Source organism: Gorilla gorilla, chromosome 18 (genome assembly GCF_029281585.2).
Source record: "Gorilla gorilla gorilla isolate KB3781 chromosome 18, NHGRI_mGorGor1-v2.1_pri, whole genome shotgun sequence".
Classification (NCBI taxonomy): Eukaryota; Metazoa; Chordata; class Mammalia; order Primates; family Hominidae; genus Gorilla; species Gorilla gorilla.
The window spans coordinates 101,200,849-101,217,129 of record NC_073242.2 but is presented as its reverse complement, the minus strand read 5'-3'; the positions used below and the strand labels follow the sequence as shown (position 1 = coordinate 101,217,129).

At 40.3% G+C, this 16,281-nt stretch overlaps 1 protein-coding gene across 3 annotated transcripts in view; it reads left to right on the top strand.

Annotated features, from left to right (window-relative positions):
- AP1G1 (adaptor related protein complex 1 subunit gamma 1) overlaps nt 1-16,281 on the top strand; it is a 115,238-nt gene that overhangs the window by 89,053 nt on the left and 9,904 nt on the right. For all 3 annotated transcript variants that reach the window (XM_063700315.1, XM_004057954.5, XM_055366427.2), the window contains 8 exons: nt 1,813-1,953; nt 4,050-4,104; nt 7,604-7,726; nt 7,952-8,041; nt 9,579-9,706; nt 11,270-11,374; nt 12,352-12,493; nt 12,696-12,822. In XM_063700315.1, the coding sequence (XP_063556385.1) occupies nt 1,813-1,953; nt 4,050-4,104; nt 7,604-7,726; nt 7,952-8,041; nt 9,579-9,706; nt 11,270-11,374; nt 12,352-12,493; nt 12,696-12,822 (911 nt within the window). The remainder of the gene's footprint in view (nt 1-1,812; nt 1,954-4,049; nt 4,105-7,603; nt 7,727-7,951; nt 8,042-9,578; nt 9,707-11,269; nt 11,375-12,351; nt 12,494-12,695; nt 12,823-16,281) is intronic.

Here is a 16,281-nt window from a genome sequence, read left to right as displayed (position 1 = left end):
TCAGAGCAAGCCAATGAGAGAGCCTAAGCAACTACTTCTATCCCTAATTAACAGATTAGTTAAAATTCGGTCCCATGGGGATCAAATGACTTAACCTAAACCTTAATCCTTGTAAGGGGCAGTCCTGGGAATAGATATTAGCCTTCTGACTCTTTTTGTGTTGTTTCTCTCTAGCTCATTACTGGGCTGTGAATTTCAAAAAAAGTGAAACCTGTGTCTCTTTGAAAGGATATATAACAGTAAGAGCTTAGACTCTGGAGCCAGACTGCCTCATTTCATTTTCTGACTCTGCCTTTAATAGACTGGGTCAAATTACTTAAGCTTTCAGTGCCTCAATTGCCTCATAAGTAAAATACAGATAGAAGGGCAACCACTTCATAGGGTTATGCAGGATAAATTGAATTAATATATGTAAATTACATAAGCACCCTATAAAAGTTATTATATCTGAAGATTGAATTTTTTGCTACTTACATGTTAGCTAAGATGAAAGTATCCCCTACTCGTTAGTTTTTTTTTTTTTTTGGAGACGGGGGTCTTGTGTTGCTCAGGCTGGAGTGTGGTGGCACGACCTCGACTCACTGCAGCTTCCGTCTCCTGAGTTCAAGCGATTCTCCTGTCTCAGCCTCTCAAGTACCTGGGATTACAGGCACCTGCCACCACACTCGGCTAATTTTTATATTTTTAGTAGAGACAGGGTTTTGCCGTATTGGCTAGGTTGGTCTCGAACTCCTGACCTCAGGTGATCTGCCCGGCGGCCTCCCAAAGTGCTGGGATTACAGGCGTGAGCCACTTGTGCCCAGCCTAAATTGTTACTTTTGAAAGTCAGTGTACATACAGTGTTTGATATTATTGACCAAGTATGGAAAGATGCATATAGCAGCCTTACAGCTTTTACGTGTTAAACATTCCTATTTTTAACTTCATTGCCAACTTTGAATAGGCAGTTATAGAAACTCTTATTTGTCCTCACAGCACATGCCATTTTTTTTTTCCTTCTCATGGCCCTCATTTTCCATTTGAATTTTTTTTTTTTTTTTTGAGACAGAGTCTCGCTCTGCTGCCGAGGCTGGAGTGCCTCACCTCACTGCAATCTCTGTCTCCTGGGTTCAAGTAATTCTCCTACCTCAGCCTCCCTAGTAGCTGGGACTACAGGCGCCCACCACCATGCCCGGCTAATTTTTGTATTTTTAGTACAGAAGTGCTTTCACCATGTTGGCCATGCTGGTCTCAAACTCCTGACCTCAGGTGATTCGCCCGCCTTGGCCTCCCAAAGTGGTGAGAAAACAGGTGTGAGCCGCCACGCTCGGCCTTGAATTTGTTTTTAATTTGAATTTTCTGCATACCTTTTGACATAAACTATATTACATCATGTTTGGACAGAGTGGGGTGTAATAAAAGTAGAATATGGTGACTTAACATGTCACATTTTTAAGGAATGAGGCAGATAGGTATTATTATTGGGTAATACATTTATTTGTTGCCCCTCTTTTTGAGACTCTCAGGTATTCTAACTTCCACCTTTGTAGAACAGCCTGTTGAACCCAAGCTGCATGTTTAGACATTAGTGGTATATCTTGTAGGGACTTTTGAAGAAGAATATTGCATGAAGATTCAAAATATCAAAACTAACTTTGATTACATAAGAATACACCTCCTTGGTTATTTTGTGTGCAGAGATTGGGATCACAAGATCGTGCAAGGACGTTAGCACATCTGGCAGTACTTGGTGTTCACAGAGTGCATACCTGGGTCTTTGTTTCATTTCCACTGTAAATTTCTTAACTGTTTTTAATTTTTCCCTTCTGCAAGGCGTGCAATGGAATTGAGTTTTGCCCTGGTAAATGGGAATAATATCCGAGGCATGATGAAAGAATTACTTTATTTTCTGGATTCGTGTGAGCCAGAATTTAAAGCAGACTGTGCATCTGGAATCTTTCTTGCTGCAGAAAAGTAAGATTTAATTTTTACCTTTATTGGTAAAGTCTACTTGGAACTTTTGGAAGTGTCTTTAAAACATGGGGAGGGGGCTGGGCGCGGTGGCACACGCCTGCAGTCTCAGCAGTTTGGGAGGCCAAGGCAGGTGGATCATGAAGTCAGGAGTTTGAGACCAGCCTGGCCAACATAGTGAAACCCTGTCTCCACTAAAAATACAAAAATTTGTTGGGCTTGGTGGCACGCACCTGTAGTCCCAGTTACTCGGCAGGCTGAGGCAGGAGAATCACTTGAACCTGGGAGGTGGAGGTTGCAGTGAGCCGAGGTTATGCCACTGCACTCCAGCCTAGGTGACAGAGCAAGACTCCATCTCAAAAACAAAACAAAACAAAACAAAATGGGGAAACTACTGTAAATATGTTGAAAACACATAACATTTATTTCAAACTCTCAATTATAAATTAGCTTGGAGAAGGCTATTATAGCCAGCATTTAAATATGCTGAGACCAAAAAAATTTCACACTTTTATGAAATCTTCTCCTTTATCTGTTCTTTAACCTCTCATCTATGATGCTGGTTTTTTTTGTTTTGGGTGTTTTTGAGACAGGGTCTCACTTTGTCACCTAGGCTGGAGTGCAGTGGCACAGTCTCGGCTCACTGCAACCTTGACCTCCCAGGTTCAGGGGATCCTCCTGCCTCAGCCCCCCAAGTAGCTGGGACCATAGGCTTACGCCACCACACCCTGCTAATATCTGGGTTTGTTTTTTTCTTTTTGTAGAGATGGGGTTTCGCTATGTTGTCCAGGCTGGTCTCGAACTCCTGGACTCAAGCGATTCGCCTGCCTCAGCCTCCCAAAGTGCTAGGATTACAGGCATCAGCCACCACACCTGGCCTATGATGCTGTTTTAATAAAGGGAATAGAACAGTTACAGCATCTGAATTGCAGCTCTATGCAGAATTTTGAGGAAGTACCTTATGATTTTAGTAGTACAGCTATTCTTTCTCTTCTTTCCACTCTGAATTTAAGGAAACAAGTTTTTAGTCCGAATGTTGTTGTCTTGGTCTGAAAACAGTCCCTTTTCTTCTTTCTTCTTTATCGTCTCCTGCCCTGACTGAATGATTCATTTTCTCTGAAACTGAAAACAAATCTCATTTCTCAGCTTAGCAACTGTTATTGCAATCTTATGGGAAACATCTGAGTTTGACTATGTACCCTCTTTTTTTTTTTCTTTAATTTTAGAAATGGAGTCTTGCTCTGTCACCCAGGCCTGGAGGGCAGTGGCCCAGTCATAGCTTACTGCAGCCTGGACTTCTGGGCTTAAGCCATCCTTCTGCCTCAGCCTCCTGAGTAGCTGGGACTGTAGCTGCAAATAATCATGTGCTACTAATTTTTTAATTTTTATTTTGTAGAGATGGGGTCTTGCTTGCTATGTTGCCCAGGTTTGTGTGGAACTCCTGGCCTCAAGCACTCCTTCCTCCTTGGCCTCCCAAAGTACTGGGATTATAGGCATGAGCCACTGAAGTCAGTTGACTGTATACCTTTTTATCACTCTTTGAAATGGCATTTGCTGCTAGATTTGAAGTTGAAATGTTTCCAGATGTGTTCACTTATCCAGGGAACCTAGAAAAGACTGTAGGACAGGATTTTCTTCTCTTTTCTTTTTCTTTCTTTTCCTTCTCTTTCTCTTTCTTCTTCCTTCCTTCCTTCTTTCCTTCCTTTTATCTTCTTTCCTTCTTTCTTTTCTTTCTTCTCTTCTCTTTCTTCCCTTTCTTTTCTTTCTTCTGTTTCTTCTCTTTCTTTTCTCTCTTTTCTTTCTCACTGTAGCCTCAACCTCCTAGGCTCAGGCAATCCTCCTACCTCAACCTCCCAGAGTAGCTGAACTACAGGCACCCACCACCACACCCAGCTAATTTTTGTATTTTTTGGTGAGATGGAGTTTCACCATGTTGCCCAGGCTGGTCTCGAACTCCTGAGCTCAGGTGATCTCCCACCTCGGCCTCCCAAAATGTTGGGATGACAGGTGTGAGTCACCCTGCTTGGGCAGGATTTTCTAGTCACTGAAAACAGTATATTTTACTGGTTCCAAGTGTCCCTTTCCATTGTTTTTTTCAGGTATGCACCTTCCAAGCGATGGCATATAGACACAATTATGCGTGTTTTGACAACGGTAAGTAGCTTTTTTCAGACAGCATATACGAAGTGCTGGGATATACTGATGTTATCATGAAGTTTATGTTCTAGTCAGGGAGGTAAGAAATTCACAAGTAAATAGGTAACATTAATGTCAGTTAGGAATAAATGCCATGAAGAAAAACCTAAAGCAGCATGGAGGAATATAATGATGGCAGGATAAGGTGGGATATAGGGCAACTGGCCAAGTGTTTTAGATTAAAGTTAGTCAGGGAGGTCTCTCAGAGGAGATAACATTTGAGTAGAGACCTAAGAGACATGAGATGCAAGCCATGCAGAGATCGTGAGGAATACTGTACCATACGGAGGGAACACTAAGTGCAAAGACCTGAGGTAGGAACAAGCATAGCTTGCTTGGAGAGCAACAGGAAGGCAAGTGAAGCCATAAAGTGAGAGAGGCAGAGAATGGTAGGATGGATGTCAGAAACGTAAGCGGAGCCAGACTATGTAGGCCTCATGGGAGCTTGCATTTTATTTTGAATATGTTAGGAAGCCATTGCAGGGTTTTGAATGGCTAAAGTTACTCAGGATTTGAAATCCTGTTTTGAATGGGATCCTTTCTTTGGCATTCTTGCAGAAATTCAGGGTTTCTGTGTTTATTATTCAATTAGTAGGCAAGGATTAGGTATTTAAGAGTAAAAATGAAAGTGACATGTAAAGAAAACCATTTCCATTAATTAAGTCACTAGAAGTAGATACTGTAAAGGAAAAGTCACAAATTTAACCATATTAAAATTTAAAAATTGAATAACAAAAAGGGGAACAGTCTATGATTTAAAAGGCAAATTAACAACTGGGGAAAACATTAACATATGACAGCATATTAATATATTTAATCTATGAATAATTTACAATTAATAGGAAATACCACTCTAATGGAAAAGTTGGTATTTGAACCAGCAATTCATGAAGAAAGATATGGCTAATTAACATTTGAAAAGATTTTCTTATTAAAGAAATAAAGTAAAAGTGAGGTATCATTTTTCACATTTCGTATTTTTTAATCTAATTCCCAGTGTTAGAAAATAGAGAAACAGGCAGTACTCTTCACTTTATGGGAGTATAGGATGATGCCATCTTTTTACTATGCAGTTTGGTAGCATGTAGGAAAAACCTTAAATTGTACCCTTTGATTCATTAATTCAATTTTTAGGACTTTAGCCTGAAAAAATAATAGGACAAGTACACAAAAATGTGTATGTAAAAGTATTCATCCTAATCTTGTTTATAGTAGGAGAAAACCGGAAACAACTAGTAGTCCCCAAATGGGGATTAAGTAAATTATGAAACATCTGTAGGGAGAGAATTATATCATTGAAATTATGACTTATATGTATTTGTTGACTTATGAAATTACGACTTATATGTATATGTATTTGTTGCTGTGGAATTCTCTCTGGGGCATACTCGTTTTTTAGTTTACTTACAATGAATTAACTTGGTAAAAGGTTAAAAGTTAATAAATTTGATTAACAAGGGGAAAAATTATAATCTAACAAAATGTAATTAACATAATGATGAACAGGACATGTTTTCCTAGTTTTCATGAGGCTCAAAAGAAGGGAGAAATTAACACTCCTGAAGGAAAGTGTTTATAAGAATTCAAAAGCTTTTTTTTTGTGCCCCTGATTTTATTTTTCTAACTGACTTGTGTTCTCTTATGATCATGTGATTTGTTTTCTTTAGCCTGTTACGTGCTGGGTTACATTGATATTTGAATGCCTAACCAGCCTTACATACCTGGAATACGTGGTCAGGGTATATTATTCTTTTTATAAATTTGTTGGATTTGATTTGCTAATATTTTGTTGAGTATTTTTATATGTGTATTCATGAGAGAGATTGGCTTATAGTTTTCTCTTATAATGTTGTTTTTGACCCATGTGTTATTTAGAAGTATGTTCTTTTAATCTCCAAATATTTTGGGATTTTTTTGCACCTGTCTTTGTGTTGCAGATTTCTAGTTTAATTCTGTGTGGTCTAAGAACATACTGTCTATGATTTATGTTCTTTGAAATTTGTTAAGATATTTTTTATGACCCAGAATATGGTCTTTCTTGGTTCAGTGTAAGTTTGAGAAAAATGTGTATTCTGCTGCTGTTGAATGAAGTAGTCTTATTATACAAGCCCATTAGATCACCCTGATGCTTTCGTGTATTTAATGCACTCTGCTTTAGGGAAGGATGTAAATAAACTATACTGCAAATTACCTGCTTTTTAGCTTCTCACCTTTCCTTTTGATCATTTTCCCAGAATTCTTCCTCTGTCTTTGTGTTTCTTAACAGGAGTGACCTGATAAAACCCTGATCACCTGGCTGTTTTTTTTTTTTTTCTTTTTTTTCCTCTCCAAAATACACATGGTTAGGACTGGTCTCAGTCTTACAAATTAAATCTATTGTTCTATTTAGGAATGGGAGATTGACCAAGGTTGGGTGATAAAGTTTTAAACCTTTACATTATTATTATTATTATTATTATTATTATTATTATTGTTGGTAGTGATGGAGTCTTGCTGTGTGGCCCAGGCTTGTGTCAAACTCCTGGCCTCAAGCAGTCATCTTGCTTCAGCCTTCCAAAGTGCTGGGATTACAGGTGTGAGCCACTGTGTCCAGCCTTCCTTTTAATTTGGACAAAGAGAACTTTTTTTTTTTTTTGAGACGGAGTCTCACTCTGTTGCGCAGGCTGGAGTGCAGTGGCGCGAACTCGGCTCACTGCAAGCTCGGCCTCCTGGGTTCACGCCATTCTGCTGTCTCAGCCTCCTGAGTAGCTGGGACTACAGGCACCCACCACACGCCCGGCTAATTTTTTGTATTTTTAGTAGAGACAGGGTTTCATCGTGTTAGCCAGGATGGTCTCGATCTCCTGACCTGGTGATCCGCCCGCCTTGGCCTCCCAAAGTGCTGGGATTACAGGCGTGAGCCACCGCACCTGGACTTTGGACAAGGAGAAAATTTTTAAAAATAAAATTTAAAAATTTAACATATTTAAATAAGACTTTGAAGTTTGAACTGTTATGAACCTGAGAACTGGAACCAAATTTATCTTTGAGGGTGTTTTGTGGTATTCTTCTTTTAAAAACAATAGTAATGGCTGGGCGCAGTGGCACACGCCTGTAATCCCAGCACTTTGGGAGGCCGAGGCAGGTGGATCATCTGAGGTCAGGAGTTCGAGACCAGCCTGACCAACATGGTGAAACCCACATCTCTACTAAAAATAGAAAAAATTAGCCAGGCATGGTGGCATGTACCTGTAGTCCCAGCTACTTGGGAGGCTGAGGCATGAGAATCGCTTGAACCTGGGAGGTGGAGGTTGCAGTGAGCCAAGATCGCACTATTGCACTCCAGCCTGGGTGACAGAGCGAGACTCTGTCTCAAAAAAAGAAAGAAAGGAAAAAACACACAGTAATAATAATAACTAACACTTGTTATCATCATTTCTGTGTGTTTCTAGGGGTAATTGTCTGCATTTCCTTTTAGGCAGGAAGTTATGTTCGTGATGATGCAGTCCCCAATTTAATCCAGTTAATAACTAATAGTGTGGAGATGCATGCCTATACTGTCCAGCGCCTGTACAAAGCAATTCTTGGTGATTATTCTCAAGTAAGTACTTCATTCAACTATTTTAGGGGGTAATTTTACCCTCAATTTTTCTGGTATGTTTTTCTTCTTTTTTTCCCCCCTCCTCTCTCCCCTTTGGTATGTCTTTATTTCTAACACTCTAGATATGCACAGTTTTGATCTTTTTTATGAGATGACCTATGATTTGCATTAAATAACTTTGGAAAAATTGAAGTTCTTGAGAAACGTTGACTTTTCTTTTCACAGCAACCTTTGGTACAAGTGGCTGCATGGTGTATAGGTGAATATGGTGATCTTCTTGTATCTGGCCAGTGTGAAGAGGAAGAGCCTATTCAGGTACTCCTTGTCACTCTTGGTTAAGTGGCGGAAAATAGTGGTTTTGGTTATAGGAGAGTAGTGTTTAATGGGGAGTTGAGGTTGATTCCTTGAAAACTTTTTAGGCCAGGCGTGGTGGCTCATGCCTATAATCCCAGCTCTTTGGGAGGCTGAGATGGGAGCATTGCTTGAGGCCAGGAGTTTGAGACCAGCCTGGGCAACATGGTGAAACTCTGTCTCTACAAAAGACACAAATATTAGACAGGTATGATGGTGTCTAGTCCCAGCTACTCAGGAGTGAGACCCTGTCTCAAAAAAATTTTAAAAATACCCAACTTTTTAAAGACGCAAATGAGAATTATATTGGAAAACCTGCCATTTTTTGAGATGGAACTTATTGAGCCATTGTGAGGTTTTTTTTGTTTGTTTGTTTGTTTGTTTTAAATAGAGAGAGTCTCACTCTGTCACCCAAGCTGGAGTGCCATGGCGGGATCACAATTCACTGCAGCCTTGATCTCCTGGGTTTCAAGCGATCTTCCCACCTCAGCCTCCTGAGTAGCTGGGACTATAGGCATGCACCACCATGCCTGGCTAGTTTATTCTACTTTTTTTTTTGTAGAGACAGGGTTTCACCATGTTGCCCAGGCTGGTCTTGAACTTCTGAACTCAAGCAATCTGCCTGCCTTGGCCTCTCAAAGTGTTGGGATTAACAGGCGTTGCTGGGTGTGGTGGCTCATGCCTGTAATCCCAGCACTTAGGGAGGCCAAGGCGGGTGGATCATGAGGTCACCTGCAGGATGGTTAGCCAGACCATCCTGGCTAACACAGTGAAACCCCGTCTCTACTAAAAAGTAGAAAAAATTGGCCGGGCGTGGTGGCAGGCACCTGTAGTCCCAGCTACTCGGGAGGCTGAGGCTGGAGAATGGCGTGAACCCGGGAGGTGGAGCTTGCAGTGAGCCAGGATTGCGCCACTGCATTCCGGGCTGGGTGACAGAGCCAGACTCCGTCTCAAAACAAAAAAAAAAAACAAAAAAAAAAACAAAACAGGTGTGAGCTACTTTCCTGGCCCCATTGTGAGATTTTAAAACCACTTTAGGCCCAAGTCTCTGTCCTAGTGGACTGAATTACTGTTTCTCTTACCCTCTGGCTGGTAAACAAGAAGAAATGAGACATGCATCCATGTTCTTATTTGCACATTAAAGGACTGGCTTTAAAAGGGAAAATTGTGGCAACAACACTTGAACTCTGTATGTTTTTCTTTTCTTCTTCTGTTTCTGCCACTTGAAGCTCTAATATTGCCTCTCAGCCCCAGTGGTCATTTTTCACTCTTTTTACCCCCACCTGCTCTGGTTGATAGAACCAGAGCACTTTTTTTAACCCCACCTACTCTGGTTGATAGAACAGCTTGGACAGCTACCCTGGCAAAGCACAGGTTGAGTTAGAGGCGTTTGTAATGGTAGGATTGTCTTTCTGGCTGCATCCCCTGACTTGATATCAGATTTAGATGCTTAATCATGCTACTCATTCTTCATCGTCTTCTTTTTCCTCCTCCTCCTCAGGTAACAGAGGATGAAGTGTTGGATATTTTAGAAAGTGTCCTAATCTCTAATATGTCCACCTCTGTGACACGAGGTTATGCCCTCACTGCCATTATGAAGCTTTCCACTCGATTCACTTGTACTGTAAAGTGAGTATTGAAGAAACATAGGGTGAACAGGTTGTTTTGTAATTAAAAAACAAAAAAAAAAACCCAAAAAACTTGTTATCATGGAAAATTTCAAGCATAGACAAAAGTAGAGAGAATAATAACACAAATTTGCATTACTTATTTCTCCACAGTCACAGTGATCAATTCATGGTTAATCTTTATTCATCAGCACTTTGTTCCTTCTCATTCTTTTACTCCCTTGTGGATTATTTTGAAGCAGAAAAGTTTAGGGGGTTTTGTTTGTTTGTTGAGACAGGGTCTCGCTCTCTTACCCAGGATGGGGTGCAGTGGCGCCATCATATTTTACTGCAACCTTGAACTCCTGGGCTTAAGGGATCTTCCTGTCTCAGCCTCCAGAGGAGCTGGGACTATAAGTGCACACCATCGTGCCTGGCTAATTTTTACATTTTTTTGTAGAGAAAGTGTTTCGTTTGTTTGCCCAGGCTGGTCTCAAACTCCTGGGCTCAAGTGATCCTCCTGCCCTGACCTCCCAAAGTGCAGGGATTACAGATGTGACCCACTCCACCTGGCCTAAAAGTTACGTTTTTAGAATGAGATTTCTATTACCTTTTTTTTTTTTCTTTTTAAGTTGAGAATCTACTTCCTCACATGAAGGTTTTGGTTTATTTGTATTTTATATTTCATTTTATTTTATGACAGAGTCTTGCTCTGTCGCCCAGGCTGGAGTGCAGTGGCATACAATCTCGGCTCACTGCAATCTCCGCCTCCAGGGTTCAAGCAATTCTCCTGCCTCAGCCTCCTGAGTAGCTGGGATTACAGGCGCGCACCACCATGCCTGGCTAATTTTTGTATTTTTTGGTGGAGATGGGGTTTCACCATTTTGGCCAGACTGGTCTCAAACTCCTGACCTTGTAATCTGGCCAAGGTTTTGGTTTATTATATTTTGACAAGTCTTAATAGGAATAAAATCATGAATGTTTTGGTGATTAAATCTTTTAATTCTCCTCTTTGCTTTTTTGAATAAAGTAGATTCTCAGGTCACTTTCCCACCCAAGCATATTTAAGGCAAACGTAGTTCTTGTAGTCTTTCTGCTTCACTTTTAAATGTGAAGTCTTATAAAAAATGGTATTGAATTACTTTTAAAATTCTGAACTGGAAGAATTTGGGGTCAACATTTTGAGGCTCTGACCCTTTTATAGATTAAAAATTATTTAAAAATTATCAAAGAAGAGAATGAACAGTACAAATTTCTTTTGTGGCAAAGTAATAGTTGGTACTTTTGTCTAGCAAAGTTTAGGGAGTGGCATATATATATATGTTTTTTCCACACCATCATTGCTGCAGAATGGGGATGGCATATTTAACAGACAAAAATCTAGTGTTACAATGAGAATAGTATAATGCGAATGTCAGATAAATGGATGAAAGTAAAGTGTTTTGTTTTTGAAAAACTATATAAATTAAGAAAAAATGAGTATTTCAGTATTTTAACCAGAAAATTCTGGCTTATTAAACATTATCTCTGCTTATTTGTGAATTTTCTTTTGGGTATTTTATTTCGTTTGTCATTTTATCTATAGCCGAATTAAGAAAGTGGTTTCCATCTATGGAAGCAGCATTGATGTGGAACTCCAGCAGAGGGCAGTAGAATATAATGCACTTTTCAAGAAATATGACCACATGAGGTGAGCGAAAGAAACTAAGCAATGCGTGTTATCTCTTAGCATCCTGACTAAATTGTCATGGTAATCCATAAAGAAGATTCATTCCTTGTGCTTTATTAATTGGTCCTCGTATCCCTATTTAGTTCTAATTGCTTGTCTGCTTCTGTTTTTTCCATCTTCTATTCTGCCTAGTCTCTAAAGAAATAAATTAACTCTCTTTCATTCCACCTCCAACCCTTACACTTTTTTTGGTATGGAAAGTTTGCTTTATTTTCTATTTTATTTAGTTAAGAAGTGGGAGGCCGGGTGTGGTGGCTCACGCCTGTAATCCCAGCACTTTGGGAGGCCGAGGTGGGCAGATCACGAGGTCAAGAGATCGAGACCATCCTGGGCAACATGGTGAAACCCCATCTCTACTAAAAATACAAAAAAATTAGTTGGGCATGGTGGTGCATGCCTGTATTCCCAGCTACTCGGGAGGCTGAGGCAGGAGAATCATTTGAACCTGGGAGGCGGATGTTTCAGTGAGCCAAGATCACGCCACTGCACTCCAGCCTGGTGCAGAGCAAGACTCTGTCTCAAAAAAAAAAGAAGTGGGAGTTGTATTTTTTCAAGACAAATAATCTCATTCAAATTCTTTTACTGTTAACATTCTAGTGTTTGGGTCATCTTTTTTTCTTCTATTATGCAGTATCTTCTTGACTGTTAATACCTATGGATTTACCTTTCTTTCTCATCTCAATCTCTTTACCACTGAAATATATGCTTTGGGATTTAGCTGGGCAGTCTGTTTATTCAAGATTTCTTTGTCTGCCCTTAATCCAGCCAGGAATATTTAGGTCATGTATTCTTGTAATCTACCTTCTATTTTAGTGTGTGTGTTGGATGGGGAGGGGAGATAGATCTCCATGCTTGGGCTCAACATAGTTAATGGTGATTATTTTGGGTAGGGAATCTAGGTTAACTGCCTAGAATTTAACCACTTCAGATTCTTCTAGGTCTGCCCTACTTGAGAGAATGCCTGTCATGGAAAAAGTGACCACAAATGGCCCTACTGAGATTGTGCAGACAAATGGAGAGACAGAACCAGCTCCACTAGAGACCAAACCGCCACCCTCTGGGCCACAGCCCACCAGCCAGGTAGCCAGCCTTTCACTTGCTCATCTGGGGCTTCTTACAATTTTATAGTCCCTTACAGCTTGTCTCTTAGCTGAGTCCCTTTAATGTTCCTGGGTTGGTTGATGATTTCCTTCCTTATTTTTACATATTGAAAGAGCTTTGCATTAGATGTATACTAGACAAATCAAATAATAATGAATTGAGGTGTTGTTACCTTGTTTAGGCCAATGATTTATTGGATTTGTTGGGAGGAAATGACATAACACCTGTTATTCCAACTGCACCTACAAGCAAACCATCTTCTGCTGGTGGAGAACTTCTTGATTTGCTGGGAGACATCAACCTTACAGGTGAGGCAGTCTGGAGCTATTTAATACCTGGGAAAAGATAGAGGCCTCAGGGAAAAACTAAACTGAACCCAGACTTTCCAGCACGTGAATCATTTGAAGATGGGAGAGGCTAAATCAGAAGCAAGAGTCAAATCTTCACAATATCCGGGTTATATGTTGTATACTAATAATGCTCTAAAGATAATTTATACAGATTTCTTAAAGGCAAACTTCTAATTTTGGGTGAATAAATTATTCGTAGTGTTTTAAGATAGAAACTACTTTCCCTGGCTGGGCGCAGTGGCTCCTGCCTGTAGTCCCAGCACTTTGGGAGGCAGAGGCAGGCGGATCACCTGAGGTCAGGAGTTCTAGACCAGCCTGGCCAACATGGTGAAACGCCGTCTCTACTAAAAATACAACAATTAGCCGGGTGAAGTGGTGCATGCCTATAATCCCAGCTACTCTGGAGGCTGAGGCAGGAGAATCGCTTGAACCTGAGAGACGGAGGTTGCAGTGAGCCGAGATCGCGCCACTGTGTACTGCAGCCTGGGTGACAGAGCAAGACTCTGTCTCCAAAAAAAAAAAAAAAAAAAAAAACACACACACACTTTCTCTTTCAAGCTCAAAAAATATATCCCATATCACCTTTGCTTTTAGTGTCCCAAGACATGACTTCTTCTTGGTTCCTTCCCACTAATGGTTAGTTTTCAGTAGCTGTGGCCATTTGTGGAGAGATGTTAACCTGCTACTCACCTCTTACCTTACTTCCCTTCCACGCTTTCTGTAATTAAAGCAACTGAAGGGCAATCACTCATAATATTCAAACATAACTTTTCATTTGGGAATATTTTTTCTTTTGTTCATATATACCAGTCATTTGTAATTGACATGTTCAGCAATATGATAAACCCGAGTCCAATACAACTTTTATTTTTATTTTGAGATGGAGTCTTGCTCTGTTGCACAGGCTGGAGTGCAGTGGCACGATCTCGACTCACTGCAACCTCCGCCTCCCGGGTTCAAGCGATTCTTCTGCCTCAGCCTCCTGAGTAGCTGGGATCACAGGCACGCACCATCATGCCCTGGCTAATTTTTGCATTTTTAGTAGAGATGGGGTTTCTCCATGTTGGTCAGGCTGGTCCTGAACTCCTGACCTCATGATCCCCTTGCCTCGGCCTCCCAAAGTGCTGGGATTACAGGCGTGAGCCACTTCGCCTGGCCTTTTTTTTTTTTTTTTTTTTTTTTTTGAGACAGAGTCTCACTCTGTCACCCAGGCTGGAGTGCAGTAGCATGATCTCGGCTCACTGCAGCCTCTGCAACCTGGGTTCAAGCAGGTCTCCTGCCTCAGCCTCCTGCGTAGCTGGGATTACAGGCGCCTGCTACTGCGCCTGGCTAATTTTTGTAGTTTTAGTAGAGACAGGGTTTCACCATGTAGGCCAGGCTGGTCCCGACCTCGTGATCCACCTGCCTCAGCCTCCCAAAGTGCTGGGATTACAGGTGTGAGCCACCACGCCTGGCCTGCAACTTCTATCCTAAATTTCAGTGTAAAGTATAGCTGAAAGGTTAAAGTGTCTTTTTTTTTTTTTTTTTTTTTTTTTTTTTTTTTTGAGACAGAGTCTCACTCTGTCAGCCAGGCTGGAGTGCAGTGGGATTATCTCGGCTCACTTCAACCTCTGCCTCCTGGGTTCAAGTGAGCCTCCTGCCTCAGCCTCCTGAGTAGCTGGGATTATAGGCGAATGCCACCATGCCTGGCTAATTTTTTGTATTTTTAGTAGAGACGGGGTTTTGCTGTCTTCTTTAAGAGGATAATGAAGAGTTAAAGCACACATGTGACCTTGAGTAAAAAATAGACATAGGATACCAAGTTGGATGGTTAGCTAAGCTCATTCCCACGGGCTGATTTTTTTTTTTCCTAATACAGTGGAGTCACAGAGTATAGGATTTATGTCTGTGTCTTAACAAAATTTCAAAATGTTACTTGTCATGTACTTATGAATCATTTACAAATGGTCAATTTCAAATCCTCAAATGTCAAAGCTGTACTGGATAACCGGCAAAGAAAAAACAACCCCACAGTTAAACCATAGCATATACTTCACCTGATATGTTAGTATTTCCATGTTAATATATAGCCTTCATAATTATAATTTTAGGTGACTAATACTTTATCAACAAATTTGCTCTGTTTACTCAGTTCCTTAGTATTGGGTAGTTTGGCTTTTTTTTTTTTTGTTTTTCTGAAACGGAATCTTGCTTTGTTGCCCAGGCTGGAGTGCAACAGCACGATCTCGGCTCACTGCAACCTCTGCCTCCCAGGTTCAAGTGATTCTCCTGCCTCAGCCTCCCGAGTAGCTGGGATTTATAGGCACGTGCCACCATGCCCAGCTAATTTTTGTATTTTTTTAGTTGAGATGGGGTTTCACCATGTTGGCCAGGCTGGTCTTGAACTCCTGACCTCAAATGATCCTCCCGCCTTGGCCTCCCAAAGTGCTGGGATTACAGGCATGAGTCACCGCACCCAGCCAGTATGGGGTATTTTGTTTCTAGATTTTTCTTACTTAGCGGCCTCAACAAATATTACATCAATTTGTTCTTATTTTAGATTAATTTCTTAGACTAAGTGACTTAGTCTTTCTGAATCTGGTTAAAATTAGGATGATTAATACTTACTCCGTAAGATATTTGTGAGGCCCATTGACCTATTCAGTGCATGATACATAGTAGGCACTTGGTAAATATTATTTACCTTTTCCTCAATTTATATGTTTAACCGCACAGTCATAAGCATTGTATATTATCATTTTAAAAAGCCCTATTGGGTGAAAATTTGGTCCTATTATATTTTATTTTTATTATTATTTTTTAAATTTTGTAGCCCTCTTCCAGGCTTGGTCAGCAGAGAGAGGCCCTATTATTTTTTGATCACGGAGAATGTTTAATATTTATTCACATATTTGTATTATAGATGAGGTTCCTTTCTGAACATTCTTGTATCCTTAGCTCATTTATTGTGGAGTCTTTTCTTTTTGTTCCTACTGTCTTGTTTTCCTAGTGTTATATGTTAAAGCAAAATGATAAAATGTTGAAAAGTCTGGGTTTTCTTGCCTTATTCATAATGTGTTTTAAAGATGTTTTTCCACTTTTTACATTAAGTTTTAAAATTTTGAATTCTAGATTTCTTAATTTATCATTACAGTTTTACCCCATTATATAGAAATTTAAGTCAGTAGAAATTCAGAAATAGATTTAACATGTGTTTTTAAAGGGTTTGGAGCAGTAAGTTTCTGCTCTTCTCCTAAACTACCTTGCTATACTTTTACAGGACAAAGAAAAGTGAAAATTTTGAGGGAGTTGGGGACCTATATGCTGCCTGTATCTTGAGTAGCCTCTGATTTTCCATGAGAACACATCTCTAAAATTGTTTTGAAAATGGGAATTGGGGGAAGTTTTCTCGATTTGATTTTTTAGACTAGGAGAACT